The sequence below is a fragment of the Saccopteryx leptura genome, chromosome 3 (assembly GCF_036850995.1).
Source record: "Saccopteryx leptura isolate mSacLep1 chromosome 3, mSacLep1_pri_phased_curated, whole genome shotgun sequence".
NCBI lineage: Eukaryota > Metazoa > Chordata > Mammalia > Chiroptera > Emballonuridae > Saccopteryx > Saccopteryx leptura.
In genome coordinates this window covers 94,580,773-94,598,226 of record NC_089505.1, presented here as the reverse complement: position 1 = coordinate 94,598,226, position 17,454 = coordinate 94,580,773, and the positions used below count along the sequence as shown (strand labels likewise).

General features: G+C 40.6%; 1 protein-coding gene across 1 annotated transcript in view; it reads left to right on the top strand.

Annotated features, from left to right (window-relative positions):
- The window catches only part of FBXO42 (F-box protein 42), an 81,020-nt gene that overhangs the window by 31,185 nt on the left and 32,381 nt on the right, over positions 1–17,454 (top strand). The window contains exons 3-4 of the mRNA XM_066375182.1: positions 1,584–1,700; positions 10,863–10,997. Coding sequence (XP_066231279.1) covers positions 1,584–1,700; positions 10,863–10,997 — 252 coding nt within the window. The remainder of the gene's footprint in view (positions 1–1,583; positions 1,701–10,862; positions 10,998–17,454) is intronic.

The following is a 17,454-nucleotide window of genomic DNA, read 5'->3' as shown; positions in this document are numbered from 1 at the left end:
GCATCAACTTGTTGTTCCACTTAATTGTTCCAATTAGTTGTACACTCATTGGTTGCTTCTCATATGTGCCCTGACTGGAAATCAAACCAGCAACATCGCAGGGACGATACTCTATCCACTTAGCCATCCAGCCATGGCCTCACCTTTTTTAAAATAGACTTTACTTATTTATTTATTTTTATAGAAACAGAGAGAGTCAGAGAGAAGGATAGATAGGGACAGACAGACAGGAAAGGAGAGAGATGAGAAGCATCAATCATTAGTTTTTTGTTGCGGCACCTTAGTTGTTCATTGATTGCTTTCTCATATGTGCCTTGACCATGGGCCTTCAGCAGACCGAGTGACCCCTTGCTTGCTTGAGCCAGCGACCTTGGGTCCAAGCTGGTGAGCTTTTTACTCAAACCAGATGAGCCTGCGCTCAAGCTGGCGACCTTGGGGTCTCGAACCTGGGTTCTCTGCATCCCAGTCTGACGCTCTGTCCTCTGTACCACCACTTGGTCAGGCTAAAATAAAATAGACTCTATTTTTTTGAGTGGTTTTAGGGTCACAACATAATTGAGCAGAAGGTTCAGAGGTTTTGCATGTGGCCCCTGTCCCTACACATGCATAGCCTCCTCTACTATCAACATACCCCACCAGACTGGTACATTTATTATAATTTATGAACCCACATCGGCACATCATCATTACTGAAAATCCATAGGTTAAATTAGGGTTCACGCTTGGTGTACATTCTGTGGGTTTGGACAAATGTACAATGACATGTACCTACCATTATAGTTAAAGTTCTCTCTTTTTTTTTTTTTTTGTGAGCTTATTTGAGTCAAACTGACAGTATGATGCCAGGGAGAAAGATCTCTCTCTCTTTTTTTTTATTGTTTATTTAATTGATTAGAGAGAGAGAGAGACAGAAACATCCATCTGTTCTTATATGTGCCCTGACTGGGGATCGAACTGGCAACCTCTGTGCTTTGGATGATGCACCAACCAACTGAGCCATCCAGCCAGGGTGCAAGATCTCAAATATTCCCAAGTTCTTACTTTTTAAACAGATTTTCTTAATTATAAATAACTTGGTTATAACTAATAACAATAATCCACTATAAACTAATTATTATCTCCTTGTTTAAGATGGAGAATGCTTAGTTGCCTTGGTCCAATGATAGATATTTACTGAACACCCATTATTTCAGGTACTGTTTCACCATACTCTTTATCATAGAGCTAAATTGTCCTCTAGCCCTTTTGCTTTAGAGTAAATAATGCCAATATTTTGATGTGTTTCATCATGATATAGCATAAAGGGGAAAAGAGTTATGCATGAGCTAATGTTGTAACCTTGAGCAAGACATTGAATGAGCAAGTCATTACCTTCTTGAACCTGATAAATGAAAGGATTGGACCTTCTGGTTTTGGAAGTTTATGATTCTGTTTTTTTGAATGAAAAAATCAAAGACATTTGGAATTCCTCAAAGAAACTTATGTCTTATAAGAGTGATATGAGATTTAAATAGATGCAATTTTAATAACTTGACTTTCAAGCGAAATGTCTAGGCTAAGGCCTTTGTTATTTTTGTCTTTAGGTGTAGCTCACCAGTGTTACCATGGTTTCATAAAGGCTGTTCAGGAAGGAAACATCCAGTGGGAGAGTCGAACTTACCCGTATCCTGGAACCCCGATCACTCAGCGGTTCTCACACAGTAAGTATTTACTGTGAAAGCTGATCCCACCCTGCCTGTTTCTAAAAAACACTTGGGAGGTATATATCAATATTTTGTTTGACTTTTCAATGATGAGTCTGTAAAATGAGGATTTATATTAACTTTTCAGTCATAATTAGGGAAGAGCATGAGCCTAAATTCATTGTAGGTATTGTACTTTGGTATAATTTTGTATTCTGCTTTTCATTGAATTTTTGTGGTATCTCTACTCCAAAGAAGTCAAGGTGTTGTGCTTAGACTTTGAAACATCTGACATTATGTAAGAGGAAAATGAAAGGAATGACACATATGAGGGTATTTCTGAGGTTTTGCTTAGAGAGTGGCCAGAAGTTAGCACCAAGTTTTGCAATAATTCTTCATTTTAACATTATATATATTCAGCAAACACTGAATTTAGAGTCACACAAAATATTTGAACATGAAGGTTATTGATAATAAAACACAAATTTAAATAGTAAAATTATAAATGAAATATCCTGGCAAAAGACGTAATTTAGAGTTTTAAAATTACTCCAGAATTAACTCTCCATTTTAATTGATTTATGTAGACACATTTTATTCTATTATGATTCATAACCCTCCATCAAAGTGAAATTGAGATGTGGTATATCTTAGGCCAGTAAAGGTGTATTTATTCATGGTTCTGTCAAAAGAGAGCTCACTGAGGAGAGAGGGGTGCCTCTCAGAAAGTTTTCATAATTACTGCTTTAATTGTATTACTCCCCTGTTCAAAAACTTCAGTGCCTATCCATTGTCTACAAGATGAAAGCTAAACTTAGTCTTATATTTAAAGTCCTCTTTAATTTGACCTATGTCTAAATTTACCACTTCATCTCCCAACTTTCCCCAAGAGTTCTCCTCTTTCAAGCTATCACTTGGCATACTCGTTTCTTCCTCTCTGGAGTATTCCCATCCACTTAGCAGAAGCTGACTCTCCTTGTAGACTCGGTCCAAGTTCTGACTCTTCCATGCAACCTTTTCTCAATTTCCTAGCCCACAGAAAATATTTTTCTATTCTGAGCTTATGTTGTTGCCTGAAATTCTAATTTGGCACTTAACTCACAATGTCTTTCATTGTTAACTATGAATATGTATCTTTTTTTTTAAAATCGATTTGAAAGAGAGAGATTGAGAAACATCGATTCACTGCTCCACTTACTTATACATTCACTTATTGATTCTTGTTTGTGCCCTGGCTGGGGATTGAATCTGTAGCCTTGACATGTTGAATGATGCTCTAACCAACTGAGCTGCCCGATCAGGGCTACGCATTCTTTTTTTTTTTTTGAACTCTTGAGGGGAAGGAGGGTGTATTTTTTATATATGTTGCATAAAAATACCCCAAAGCTAAGCAGTTTAAAACAAGAATTTATTACCTCACAGAGTTCCTGTGCATCTGGAAATTGGGAGTGGCTGAGCCAAGGGGTTCTGGCTCAGGCTGTCTCATGAGGTTGCGGTCAGTGTGACAGCCAGAGCTGTAGTCACCTGCAGCCTGACTGGGGCTGGGGCCTGGGGCCTGCCTCCAGGGTCACTCAGGGAATTGGTGACAGGAGGAATTCCTTACTAACACGACTTCACAGAGCTGCTCATGACTTGGCAGTTGACTTCCCCACAGAATACATGGTCTGAGAGAGAGGCAGAGACAGACAGCAAGACAGAAGTAATGATGTCTTTTACAACCTAATCTCTGGGGTGAATACCATCTTTTCTGCTGTGTTCTATTGGTCACACGGGGACTGACCAAAGGTATAATATAAGTACCAGGAAGTGAGGATCATTGGCCGCCATCTTAGAGGCTAGCTACCCCAGATCATGTGTTATACACTGTTTGCAGAATATAGTTCAGTAAATAGCTATAACTCATTATTATGTTTGAGTTGGATCTAAACAGATCAAAGGAATAGGCCCAACTATTGCTGCTTTTAGTTCTCTCATGGAGCTATTTTCACTTGTGCTCTTGCAGTGGATCTTCAGGTGCGATTTCTGGACCTCTGGGAAGGAGATTGTGTGAGATTCTTTTGCGGATCTGTGAAGTCAGAACTGGTTTTGTTTGTTTTAAATGGTCAGTGTGTGGCAGTGAAGAACACGGTGATCCCTAGAGTCATTGAGTATCCTGCCTTGATCATGCACAGGCTGCAGCACTTGTACCCAGCATTGCTTCTGCACTGTTAGTGCGAGTCAACACAGTGAAAGGGCTGGTTAACTACTACTTCTTCCTCCTCCTCCTCTGACTAATTACTATTATTATTAAGATAGTTTTGAAAGGATCTTGAATGTTTTCAGGAGTCCACCAACCACGCTTTGCCAATCACTGCAACAGACTGTAAGACGAATCCTTGCTGAGTATATTTAATGAAATGATGCGAAGATCCATTTGTAGGTTCAGTATTTATTATTGAGGGAGGGATAACTTCAATTACCTACAGATAATTGGAATGAGATATAGAGACAAGGTTTGTAAAGTCTGAAGACAGTTTTCTTCGATTTTTTTTAAGTAGTTTTAGAACTGTGAGGGAAATCGAATGAATCTTGGTAAAGTAAAAACCAGAGTAGGAAATATTCAGAGGTGAACAATTATCAGAGCAACAAATTTAGCTTTCTGATGAGAGAAGGAAAAATTTTTTTTCAGTTAACTAGCTTTTAGAAAAGTATTATCACAAAATAGAGACAGTTGTTTGAAGGGGAGATGGAAAGGAATTAGTACAGTGAGTAAGCTCCCAGAAGTTCAGAGATTCGTGGGTTTTGACACTTGTTTTTACTTAAAAGTTTTTTCATACCTTTACTTGAAATTCTAGAAAAGGTGCTATAGATTTTTTTTAAAGAGGTGCCTCTGTGTCTTGTTGTGTGTGTGTGTGTGTGTGTGTGTGTGTGTGTGTGTGTGTGTGTGTGACAGAGACAGAGAGAGGGACAGACAGAAAGGGAGAGAGATGAGAAGCATGAATTTTTCGTTGCAGCTCCCTAGTTGTTCCTTGATGGCTTTCTCATTATGTGCCTTGACCGGGGAGCTACAGCAGACTGAGTGACCCCTTGCTCAAACCAGTGACCTTGGGTTCAAGCCAGTGACCTTGGGCTTAAAGTCAGCAACCATGGCGTCATGTCTATGATCCCACGCTCAAGCCAGCAACTCTGCGCTCAAGCTGGATGAGCCCACACTCAAGCTGGCGACCTCATGGTTTCGAACCTGGGTCTTGTGCATCCTAGTCCGACCCTCTATCCACTGCACCATTGCCTGGTCAGGCTCAACTTTATTTCTTATTCCCTGCTCATGTTGAGCTCGAGATCCACATCTCCAGTTCTTTGCTCCTAGTACCACAGAGATAAACACATTTCATATTTAGTCAGTTAAAAGCAGAATTCAGTTGTACCTCCCAAATTTTCTCCTCTCCCTAATTTAGTTAATGGCATTATCATTCTTTCAATTATAACAAACTTGAAATCTTGTTATAATTCAACTCCTCTCTTTCCCTCAACAACCAAAGTCAGATTCTGTTGATTTTGATTTTGTTGTCTCAGCAATCTCTCATGTGTTTCCTTTTTCCCCTGTTGCCCACATGTATGATATAATCATCACATCCTTCCTAAATCTTGTCTAAATAGTCTTCTTGCTTTTCCTCCCTCTTCATTTGAACCTGGACTGGACACTGTTGGCATGGACTGGACACTGTTGGCAGTCATCTCTAAAACTGGGGACAGTGCCACTTCTTAGGGCATTTGGAAATGTGTAAAGTCATTGTTTATTGTCTCGACTGGAAAGCACTACAAACATTTAGTAGGCAAGGACCAGGGATGCGAAATGTCCTGCAGTGAGTGGGATGATCCTGCCCACAATGACAGGAGGCCCCGAGGAAAGCACTGCAGATCTGAAACATAAACGCAGCCTCATCATTGCCCCACCAGAGAGCCTTGGCCTCCCTGCACTACATGTAGGAGATTCCATTCCACCTGCTTTCACAGCCCAGCTCACCTTGTCACCTTGTCAGCCTCACTCCCTGCCGCGTCCTCACCCAGTCAGACTGCACGCACACAAGACTCCTGTCATGTGTTCCAGTTCCCTCCTTCAAGGCTTTTCTTGGATGCTCTGATTTCATTCCCCCTTTCCCTTCTGTTTCTAGATTTGTTGTTTTCTCATTAATTGACTGAAAATGTCCTATCGTCTAAAACATCTCAGAAACAAAGCCAGATGATACCATCTTCAAAAACTACTCTCAGATTTTCCACCATGGAGATTAAGCTCTTTTCACCCTCTGCTTGTACTCCCCTAATACACTCTTCATACTCTCCCCTTATTGTTTACAGCCATCTGTCTCTGTCTCTTACCATAATTGCCTGTGTATGAGCTGCATGCAGAAGAAATTTGGACTTGGGAAGCAAGTTCCTTGGCTCTGTAACCCACAATTTCTTCATTTGTAAAATGTGCATAACACATTCTTATGCCATGGGGTTGCTAGGAAATTGATTGAAGAAACACTTGTAAAAAAATATGCTTTCAACTGCAAAACAGTAGGATGATGATGCTGTTCCTTCACAAGATTAGAGTCTACTTGAGGACAGACAGGTTCTGTGTCTTGAGACAAATGTGTACTTTTCATAATACCTGGTTCATAGTTGATAATTTATTAAATTCTGCAGAGTTAAATGTAACAAAGATATGAGCAGTACAGCTTCTTTCCTAAGTAAAAAAGAAAAAAGAATCTAGGACTAAAAAGGCAGTGGAAGTAAAATGAAACCAGTTCTCCTGGTTTTTGGTGAGTGCCTGATGAATCACTCGGGCCTTGATTAACCGAGGAGGGCCTTTTCGGGTGTCTTGCTATGCAAAAGGTTTTAGGGTTTAGGCTCCAAATATGGTCAGGTCATTCCACACGCATGCTAATAATGTTCCTGCAATAGCCAGCAGGCCTGGACTGGGTCTCCAATTTGGCTTGTTCCATAGTTATGTAATTACAGGTCTTATCAAATATGTCCTGGCTTGTAGATATGAGACACAGGATGGCATGGCATAAATGCCTCAGGACCTTTCCCTGGAGACAAGTGGGGAAACAGGAGAATTTAGCACCTGAAAGTACAAAAGTTACAGTGATCATTCATTGAGTGACCACCAGGCACCATGGAAAATATGGAACAACTGGAAGACCTTGTTCCTGAGAGGATTGTAATACAGGAGGGAAGTGTTTGGGATGCTGAAAAACCGTTCACTTGCTGTGTGTGTAACTGTGAATATTTGACTTTGAATAGGGATTATTAGATACTAACTTAAGGTGTGTATCTTGCAATAATTGTTCATGGATCAATCAAACCCATTTCTGAAGAGTGAAGAGATTTAGCAATTGATATAAACATTCTTAATGTTATTTCTTAGCAGAGTATTTATACTGTACAATGAACTGTAACTTTTGTATTGCACATTCTAATGGTCTAGCTGTTCTGAAAGGAAAATACTCTCTTTGGGTGGAGAACTTTGGTAAAAGGGAAGTGACTACTTGAGCACTGGTATTTGCTTAAATTCTTGATTTTTTCAAAAAGGCCCATTGAACTTGTCCGGTTCCCCTACTCCCACCCAAACCATGTAGGTGTCTTAAATAAAAATAGACAATAAACAAAGTTCACTAGGATGCCTAAAATATTTGAGTGTGTTATTGATGGCTATTTTCTCATTCCATTATATCTGAGTTCTAAACTTAGCTGCCTAAATTGACTCCCTTCCTCTCTGAGCTTGTTGATAATTGACTTCTGGACATTGAAAACACAGTGTGTGAAACTTGTCGTTTCAGTCTTATTATCTTTGCGTAGTTTGGGCTGTGCCTTCCTCTTCCAGAAACCTTTGTTTGCTCAAAGAGAAGCAGGAAAATACCGATTGCCTTATTTTAGTATAGGATTAAAATACATGTGGTTAAGAACCTCATGGGGCCCAGCTGTTGGCTGGGTTTTCAGTCCAAATAGAGAAGAAGAATGTTTGCTACCTCTTTGATAAATAAAGGCACTGTGCTCTTTGCTACATAAAGGAAGCAGCTGCTAAGCGTTGATCTTTGAGGAATGGTGAGATAAATGAGCCCTGACCCTTTTAGTTATGAAATCATGAATTGTTTTATTGAACATTATAATGGACACAAATTAAGGTTTCAGAAGTTATAGGACATTGCTAACTTCTGTTCTGGAGGTATGGATTATCAAGAGGGAAAGAATGTTCTTTTATGCCTGATACCAGTTGGTTCAGTTCAAAATTTTCCCGTTTGTTGTAATAGCTAGTTCAGGAAAGGTATGAGAAATATCTGAAACTTAACTCCTTTAGTGGAAATTAAAATGTGGCTCCAGTTATTACCCTTTTTGTTTGTCTAATGTCATCTAATATGACCCTTCGTTATTTATAGTTTTAACAAATCTAAGACATAAGCAGTGTAATTTTATAGGATTTTTTATTTTTTTATTTTTTTATTACAGAGACAGAGAGTCAGAGAGAGGGATAGATAGGGACAAACAGACAGGAACAGAGAGATGAGAAGCATCAATCATCAGTTTTTCATTGCGACACCTTAGTTGTTCATTGATTGCTTTCTCATATGTGCCTTGACCGTGGGCCTTCAGCAGACCAAGTAACCCCTTGCTTGAGCCAGCGACCTTGGGTCCAAGCTGGTGAGCTTTGTTCAAACCAGATGAGCCCGCGCTCAAGCTAGCGAGCTCAGGGTCTCGAACCTGGGTCCTTCGCATCCCAGTCTGATGCTCTATCCACTGCGCCACCGCCTAGTCAGGCAGGATTTTATTTCTTAATAGGCTTTGTTGTTAGGATGTGGATTAAAAAACTGATTTAGGTGTAGATTAGAAGTTATTTTAAAAGGAAAGACACTCGGTGGAATGTGTAAGATCATGTAAATCTTCATATACCATTGTAGTGTGTTTGAGTTCTAGGAATATATTAACTGTTTTGCAGATGTGAGCTTATTGATAATTAAATGGTACTTCATTTTTTCACTCTCCAGTCTCTTGAATTTATTTGTTAATTTGAAAGTTTTGCTGCTCCGTTATTGCACAGTGTCAGAAGTCTGATGATTTGCATGTTATTCTTCCACTGACTGAGATTACTGGGTGTCAGTGACTAAATACACTGTTTTTATTGGCTCTGTCATCCAGTTTTCTGACTTGGCCTTCCTAGTGTAGAGTACCCTTAAAGGGTCTATCAGGTGAGCTCAGTTAAGAAAAAAATGAGGGTTATTCCCAGATCTAGTACATATTACAGAGGTAATTATAGCAGCAGCACTTCCCTTTTTCTGAACTTGCATAAGTAGTGGCAGGGTCCAGAAGAGATCTTAAAACAGTGGCATGCTAAATCAGACATGACCTGCAAAGAAGCTAAATGACCACTGCAACCCTGCATTGGTTGAATCTCTGGATTTCTTTTCCCTTTCCCCTTCCTTTTATATGACCCTTAACTATTCAAGGCTAGTTTCACATGAACTTTGAGAGGTCTTTTTTCCTACTGGAATGCATGAAATGAATAGAAAGGGAAGTTTTGCTCGGCCTTCTTCCTGAGATCCAGGATGCTAAATGTAGGAGTGTGGTTATCTTTTCCAAAGGATAGAAACGAAATGAGCTTTCAAGGAGAAGCAAGATGGCAGAGCTTAGCTCTCAAGTTTCTCATATAGACTCTGGATCTGATCTTTCTAGTTTTAAAGCAACAGCCCCTCTCATAATCATTGCCTCTTATCTTCAGAATGATGCCCATTGGTGAGTTTGTATATAATCAGCCTATTCAAAAGACTCTAGAGCAGGGGTCTCAAACTCGCGGCCCGTGGGCCGCATGCAGCCCGCCGAACAATTTTGTGCGGCCCGCAGACTAATCCACGAAGTTCAAAATATTTTGGATAAAATTAAGTAAGCCTAGGGGCCTACTTGTATTTTTCATTTCTCTAGCATCCTAGCTAGATATTAGCTTAGTTAACAGCAGTTGTGATGCGAACTACAGTTTCTGGTCATTTTGTGACACTGAGTAAACTGCATGTACGATTGTGCTTGTTGTACTGATTTTTTTTTGTTTTCAACTGCAGTGAGAAAAGTGTTGCATAACAGTTGCCTTTTGTAGACCTAGTGCGGCCCACAGAACCCTGCGGCCCACATGCTGAGTTGAGTTTGAGACCCCTGCTCTAGAGTGTTAATTCGGAATGCTGATGTCACTGGTTTGAAACCCTAGATCACCAGTTGAGTGTGAGCTCACTGGATTGAGCACAGGGTCGCTGGCTTGTCTTGAGCCTGAGGTTGCAGATCCAATTCCTGGTCAAGCCATGTACAAGAGGCAATCAATGCACAACTAAAGTGAAGCAACCAATTGATGCTTTTCTCTCCCCCTTTCCTGTCTCGCTCTCTCTCTCAAAGAAAAGGCTCCTCTCAGAGACCTTTGTTGCTTTTTAAATGTCACTGCACAGGTTTTATATTCAGCACCAAATAAGTTGCCTTGGTGGCTTCTGGCTATACCTCAGGACTTAATGACTTTCATGCTTTTTTTCCTTGGTTGCTTTAGGACCATACTACTTCTGAGATCCCTGAGCTGCATTGGTCTTTATGTGTGCTTACTCATGGCATTGATGAAAATTGTTTTCTGTCATTCTCCTTTATATATAAAGATTTGTTTGTTGATTGGTGCTTTGGTTTCACTTGAAAACAAAAACAATAAGAGGAAGACTGGAGGAGAGAAATGGGAGGACAGTACAGTACATCTGTTACCATTCTTTCCCAACCCTAGAGGATAACAGTGCAGATTTAAATTAATTATTCAGCTGTGCTGAAATTTCACTCGTTGAGCACTCTTAATTTGAATTCTTGTATGCTCTTGCTGGAATTGTCACTTTGCTCATGCTCAGAAATAACATTTTCCTTGCTTTTCTCTTCTATTTCTTAATAGGCTTTGTTGTTAGGATGTGGATTAAAAAACGGATTTAGGTGTAGATTAGAAGTTATTTTAAAAGGAAAGACACCTTATTTTAAAAATTAATGTGATACTGACCAACCTGAAGACAACAAACTGGTTGTAGAAAATTGGTACCTGGTAAAAGTTGCAAAATGTTGTGAAAAAATTGATCTTTGAAACATATGGTTAAGGTGTTAGAGAGACTTCAGTATTACACAAAATTCCTTTATTTATTGTTTTCTCTCTAGGTGCATGCTACTATGATGCTAATCAGTCTATGTATGTGTTTGGAGGCTGTACCCAAAGCAGCTGCAATGCTGCCTTCAATGACCTCTGGAGACTTGACCTGAACAGCAAAGAGTGGATCAGACCTTTGGCTTCAGGTAAGAGATAATATGCTCATCTTTGCCTTCTTACCAGGTAACTCCCTTTGCATGGAAACTGCCTAATCCTTTTTGATATTGGTCTCAAGGACAGGTGACCGGGCCCCAGGTTCTTTGTCATAAAATATGCCATGTAAATGCTAAGAGCAACATGTTTGTGTAAGTCTTTACAGTTTAAAATTTTTTTACTTTATCATTAGTATTGGTGCCCTGCCAGAATTGCTTTATACTGCTGTGTGAATTCACTTGCGTGGTTTTCCCAAGTGCTTAGACAGGTGTAATGTGCTCTTTGATATGAAGTTGAAGTAAGAGCAGAAACAGAGTCGTGAGAACTATAGTTGACTGACAGGAGCTATTGTCCCAGGGCTGAGATCTCAGAATATCTTTGTTGTTGCCAGCTCAGATACTTGGGGAGTGTGTGGGACATGCCTCTGCTGGTTACTCTTAACACTCAGGCGTGTGGGAAGATTCCACTGTAGGTGCATTCCTGCACAGTCGCATTATGCCAGAATTCTGGCAGAAAGAAATGAGATTACTTTTTCCTTTTCAGACCTAAACTTTCTTGGGGAATGAACTAAAAACAATTGTTTTTGCACTTATGAGGCAGTTAGAAAAGGCGCAGTTAGAAGATTTAAGGGGCTGATGTGATAGAGAAGTAGTAGAACTAGTCGGTCTGCTGAGTATCAAGTGTTCTGCTAGATTTGTTGGCAGGCTTTTCCTAAACATTTTTCATTTGGCTCTTCAAGGTTGGAATTCACTCTAAGACTAAGGTGACTTGGGTTTTTCTTGTGCAGATTTCCTACTTAATTTGGTCTTGATTTGCTACTTTGATTACTATATGGGAGGCAACCTGGTATATCAGAAAGGACACTAGACTAAGAGTAAGGGGACATGAATTTTATTTCCTGGCATAATCACCAACTCTCCATGTCACTACGAAGAAGATACTGGATCTCTCTGGGGGACATATAGTGTAGGACTAGATGATTCTATTTTTAAATGGGTTGGGAAGGCTAATTTATATTTCCCTTTAGTTGTGTAACAGCTACTATGATGTCTAGGACAGGGGCTTAAAACTTTTTTATGAGAAGAAGCTATATTTTGCTTCTCCAAGCTGTGAGCTCCTGTTCCTTCCCTTGCATTAGGCAGATAGGGGAGGGAGGAGCACAGTGACAGTGGGCACTTGTAGGTGGGTGGACATCACTTTTTTACAGATGGAGTTCAAATATTAGAAAGAGGAACAAGTATTAATCTTTAAAAAATGTTAAGGGTTATACTACAGTGTGTCCGTAAAGTCATGGTGCACTTTTGACTGTTCACAGGAAAGCAACAAAAGACGATAGAAATGTGAAATCTGCACCAAATAAAAGGAAAACTCTCCCAGTTTCATACTTATTCAATGCAGTTCGATGTGGGCTCACGCACAGATTTTTAAGGGCTCCTTAGGTAGCTATCCCGTATAGCCTCTACAGACTCGTCACTGACTGATGACCTACCAGAACGGGGTTTCTCCACCAAACTGCCGGTTTCCTTCAACTGCTTATCCCACCGAGTAATGTTATTCCTATGTGGTGGCGCTTCATTATAAACGCGCCGATATTCACATTGCACTTTGGTCACGGATTCAAATTTAGTGAGTCACAGAACACACTGAACTTTCCTCTGTACCGTCCACATCTCCACTGGCATGGCCGTGGGCTACTCCGCTATATACATGGTGTTACGTCATTATCTGCGTATGCGCACATGCTGCCACATCATCCTACAGAAACTGGGAGGGTTTTCCTTTTATTTGGTGCAGATTTCACATTTCTATCATCTTTTGTTGCTTTCCTGTGACCAGTCAAAAGTGCACCATGACTTTACGGACACACTGTATTTTAGGACCCTCCAAATTTTGTGCTTTGGAGAGTTTGCTTTTCTAGCCTATTGTCCCCGTTTGTGCTTCAGTGCAATAGTGATTCATATGTGGAATCATAGATTCTAAAGTGGTAGAGTCTTTTCAGCTTTTGTGCATCCTGCTTCTACTGCAGTTGGTGTCCAGGCCGCAGAGCAGCTTTGGTTGTTCCAATCGCAAAATCCTCGTACTGCTGCCTTTCTCCATTTTATGACCAAGTTGATGCCTTTGAAAATTTGGCATGGGTGTTGCTCTTTCTTGAACAAGTAGAGCTCTGACTTTGAGACCTTTATAACCTGTTGCCAGCTGCTTTGCTTATTTTTATTTCTCCCTATAAGGTGGACGTGGGTATTTTTTTTTCTTTTATGTTATTTTAACTACTACGGTTTTAAGATTGTGTTTTGAAATTCCCAAGATAGAAAGTGTCAGAAAAATAACTCACTTGATTCTACAAATAATCTGAATTTTAAAAAATTATAACATTAGACTATTCCTTTTCATAAATCATGTAACCTCCTGAATATTTAAAATAATTTTCTAACAAAGTATCTCAAAAAACCTAGTTGCTGCATTGCTGTAATCTGCATTTAGAATCTAGTTTTAGAAAGGGAAAACCTCAGCTTTTTGAAATGTCTACTTAAAGAGCAGACAAACAATAGTTTAATAAAGAGCCCCTGAGATTCTCATTTAGGCAGAAATCCCACGGGAAGATTGCCTGAGGAAATGTTTCTGTATGCTGTCATGGGTCCCAACCAAAATTACTTCATGTGAAACATCAATGAGTCTTTCTGAACAAAATACAGTTGTTGATACATATTGGTGTGCCTGAGTCACTCATTTTAGTGCATGAAAACTGGGTAGGTTGGCTGAGGGGAGGGTGCTGTCCACCATCCTCTGGTGCTAACTGTGAAGTCTTCTAGTATTTGAGCATTTGCAAGTGATGAGTGTTTAAAGCAATAGCTTTAACAATGTTTAGTCTTCAAAAGTGTAGCTGTTTGGGGAAGAGCATCAAGCAAGCAGTGAGACAGTTTGGGTTGGGAGAGCCCTTTTTTTTTGGATTGAGATCTGAAGGGAGAGAGATGAGAAGCATCACCTTATAGTTGTGGCACTTTTAGTTGTTCATTGATTGTTTCTCATATGTTCCTTGACCAGGAGGGCTCCATCCGAGCCCATGACCACTTGCTCAAGCCAGTGACCTTGGGCTTCAAGCCAGCAATCTTTGGGCTCAAGCCAGTGACCATGGGATCATATCGATGATCCCATGCTCAAGCCAGCAACCTTGGGGTTTTGAACCTGGGATATCAGATCCCAGGTCAATGCTCTATCCACTATGCCACCACCAGTCAGGCAAGTTGGGAGAGTCTTGATAGACAATAGTTCTACTGCACCATGGTTGTTTGTTACATGTTTATTTGGTAATATTGCGAGCGGAGCATTCTCATTTTGGTTAGTGTCTCCTTAGTCTGCTCAGGCTGCCATAACAAAATACCTAGACTGCTTGGTTTAATCAACAGAAATTTATTTGTCAATTCTGGAAGCTAGGCAATCTTGAGATCAGAGTACTAACAAGGGCTCTTTTCTGACTTTCAGACAGTTGCTTTCTTGCTCTGTCCTCACATGGCAGAGAGCTCTGGTGTTTCATATATATATGAGCTAATCCTATAATAAGGGCCCTACCCTTATGAATTCATCTAACCTAATTATCTCCCAAAGGTCCCATCTCCAGATGCCATTGCATTGGGCTTAGGGCTGCCACATAGGACTTTTGGGGAGATACAGTTTGGTCCATAGCAATTGGAATTTGTGCGATTTGCCAATGAAACCTTGTGTTTAGTTCCTTTTGAAATCCTAAAAGTGTTTCATCTGGAGAAAGAACTTTACATTGTCATATACTTTGAGCAAAATAGCTGGTCATTTAGGTTTCTGAAAGACTAAGAGAGCAAGTGTGGAAATGAGACCAGTTAAGATGTGGTAGCAATAATCTAGCTGATGAATGAGAACTGATGGTAACTTGGACTGGGTTGTTAGTAGAAAGATAAAAACAGGACGGATCGGATAGAACCAATGCAATTCGCCTATGGTTTGGATGTGGAGTGGGAAAGAGAGGTCAAGGATGGCAGTAAGGACTTTAGCTGGAGCATTGAATGGAGTTGCCGTTAACTGAAACGGGTAAGACTGTGAGTGGTCAAGGTTGGCAAAGTAGAAGAAAAAAGAAATTCAGTCTGAAACGTGTTAAGTCTGATGGACCTTGAGAGCATCATACTAAATGAAATAAGTAAATCAGAAAAAGCTAACACATAGTTGGGATACAGAACTGAGACTCATGGACATAGGTAAAAGTGAAGTTGTTACCAGGGGAGAAGGGTAAAGAGGGACAACTATATGGTGATGGTAAATGATTTGACTTTGGGTGATGGGCACACAATGCAATCAACAGTTCAAATGCTATAGAAATGTTTACCTGAAACCTGTGTACTCTTATTATCAATGTTACCCCATTAAATTTAATTTCTAAATTGAAAAAAAAAGTTAAGTCTGAAATGCATATTTGGAACATCCAGGTGCAGATACATGTATGTGCCTGGAGTTCAAGGTAGACATCAGATTAGAGACATTTGTCTAGATAGCCAAATGGGAGTCTTTAGCAACCAGATGGATTTAAAGCCATGAAACTGGGTGAAATTACCGAGGGAACGAGTGAAGAAGAGGAGGCTAAGTCTGGGGGACTCCAGCATTTGGAGATCAGGGAGGAGAGGTGGAAATAGCAAAAGACTAGAAAATGAGCACCAGAGAGGTAGGAGAAAACCAGGAGAATGTGGGATGTTTGAAGCCACCATACTTGAAAGTATTTCCTGGAGAGGAGGAAATAATCAGCCATGTCAAAAGGTCAGTTCTTATGAGAACTGAGAATTCATCTTGAATTTAATGAAGAGTGATTTTGATGAATGGTGAGGACTAAAGCTTATTTGGAACAGTTTTAAGAGGATGGGAAGAGAGCCTGACGAGGTGGTGGCACAGTGAATAGAGCGTCGGCCTGGGATGCAAAGGACCCAGGTTTGAAACCCCAAGGTCGCTGGATGGAGCACGGGCTCACCAGTTTGAGTGCAGGGTCGCTGGCTTGAGTGTAGATTCATAGATATGACCCCCTGGTCACTGGGTTGAGCCCAAAGGTTGCTGGCTTGAAGCCCAAGGTCGCTGGCTTGAGCAAGGGGTCTCTGGCTTGGCTGTAGGCGCCCCCCCCCATCAAGGCACATATGAGAAAGCAATCAATGAACAACTAAGGTGCCGCAACGAAGAATTGATGCTTCGCATCTCTTTCCCTTCCTGTCTTTCTGTCCCTGTCTGTCCTTCTCTCTGTCTTTCACTAAAAAGAGAGAGAGAGAGAAAGAATGGGAAGAGAAGAGTTGAAGACAGTATAAATAATACATTAACTTTTTAAAAGAAGAGTTTTGCGGCCCTGGCCAGTTGGCTCAGTGGTAGAGCGTCGGCCTGGTGTGCGGAAGTCCCAGGTTCGATTCCCGGCCAGGGCACACAGGAGAGACGCCCATCTGCTTCTCCACACCTACCCCTGTCTCTTCTCTTCCCCTCCCGCAGCTGAGGCTCCATTGGAGCAAAGATGGCCCGGGCACTGGGGATGGCTCCTTGGCCTCTGCCCCAGGCGGTAGAGTGGCTCTGGTCGCGACAGAGCGACGCCCCGGATGGGCAGAGCATCGCCCCCTGGTGGGTGGATCCCGGTCGGGCACATGCAGAAGTCTGACTGCCTCCCAGTTTCCAGCTTCAGAAAAATACAAAAAAATAAATAAATAAAAGAAGAGTTTTGCTATAAAGGAGAGCTGAGAAATAAGGTGCTAAGTGGAGATGGTTGTAGGATTGACAGGCTTTTTTTCTTTTTAAGATGGCAGATTTTATAGTATATATACTGATGGGAATGATCTTCTCACGGGAGAAGTTGATTTGGCTCAAGAGGAAGAATTGTTAGATCTGTGTCCTTGAGTAGAGAGCAGGGCAGAATCAACTGTACAAGTGACAGGGTTGGCCATGGATAAGAACATTGGCCGTTTATCCAAAGGAACAAGAAAAGAATATATTACTGATGCTGGTGAGTAGCTAAATGTGGGAACTGGTGGCAGTTCTCTACTGATTGCTTTATCACTCAAAAAATAAAATAAAATTGAGGGTGGGACAGAACAGAAATCCTGGCCAGTGATTATGAATGTACAATTGTCTACATTGTAGTCTTCGCCAGGTGATTCTAGGAAGTTGAATGTTTCCTCTTCTGGCACAATACTAAGGTAACACCTTAGTTCTTAGTTAGTTTGACTCAGCCTCAGCCTGTGGTCAGTTCCCAAAGCAAGTGAACAGTTCTTGGAATAAAAACTTCAAAAGACTAAAGTTTAAACCACTGTTTCTAAAATGCCCTTTATTCATACTGAGGCTAATTTTGGCACTATTTGATATGTAAGTTCCTCATAAGTTACGGCCTTTTTTGGTAACTTTAAGTCAAGAAAGAAGTTTTCAGGTATAAGTTTTTACACTTAGAATTGGTGTTCTGATTTTCAA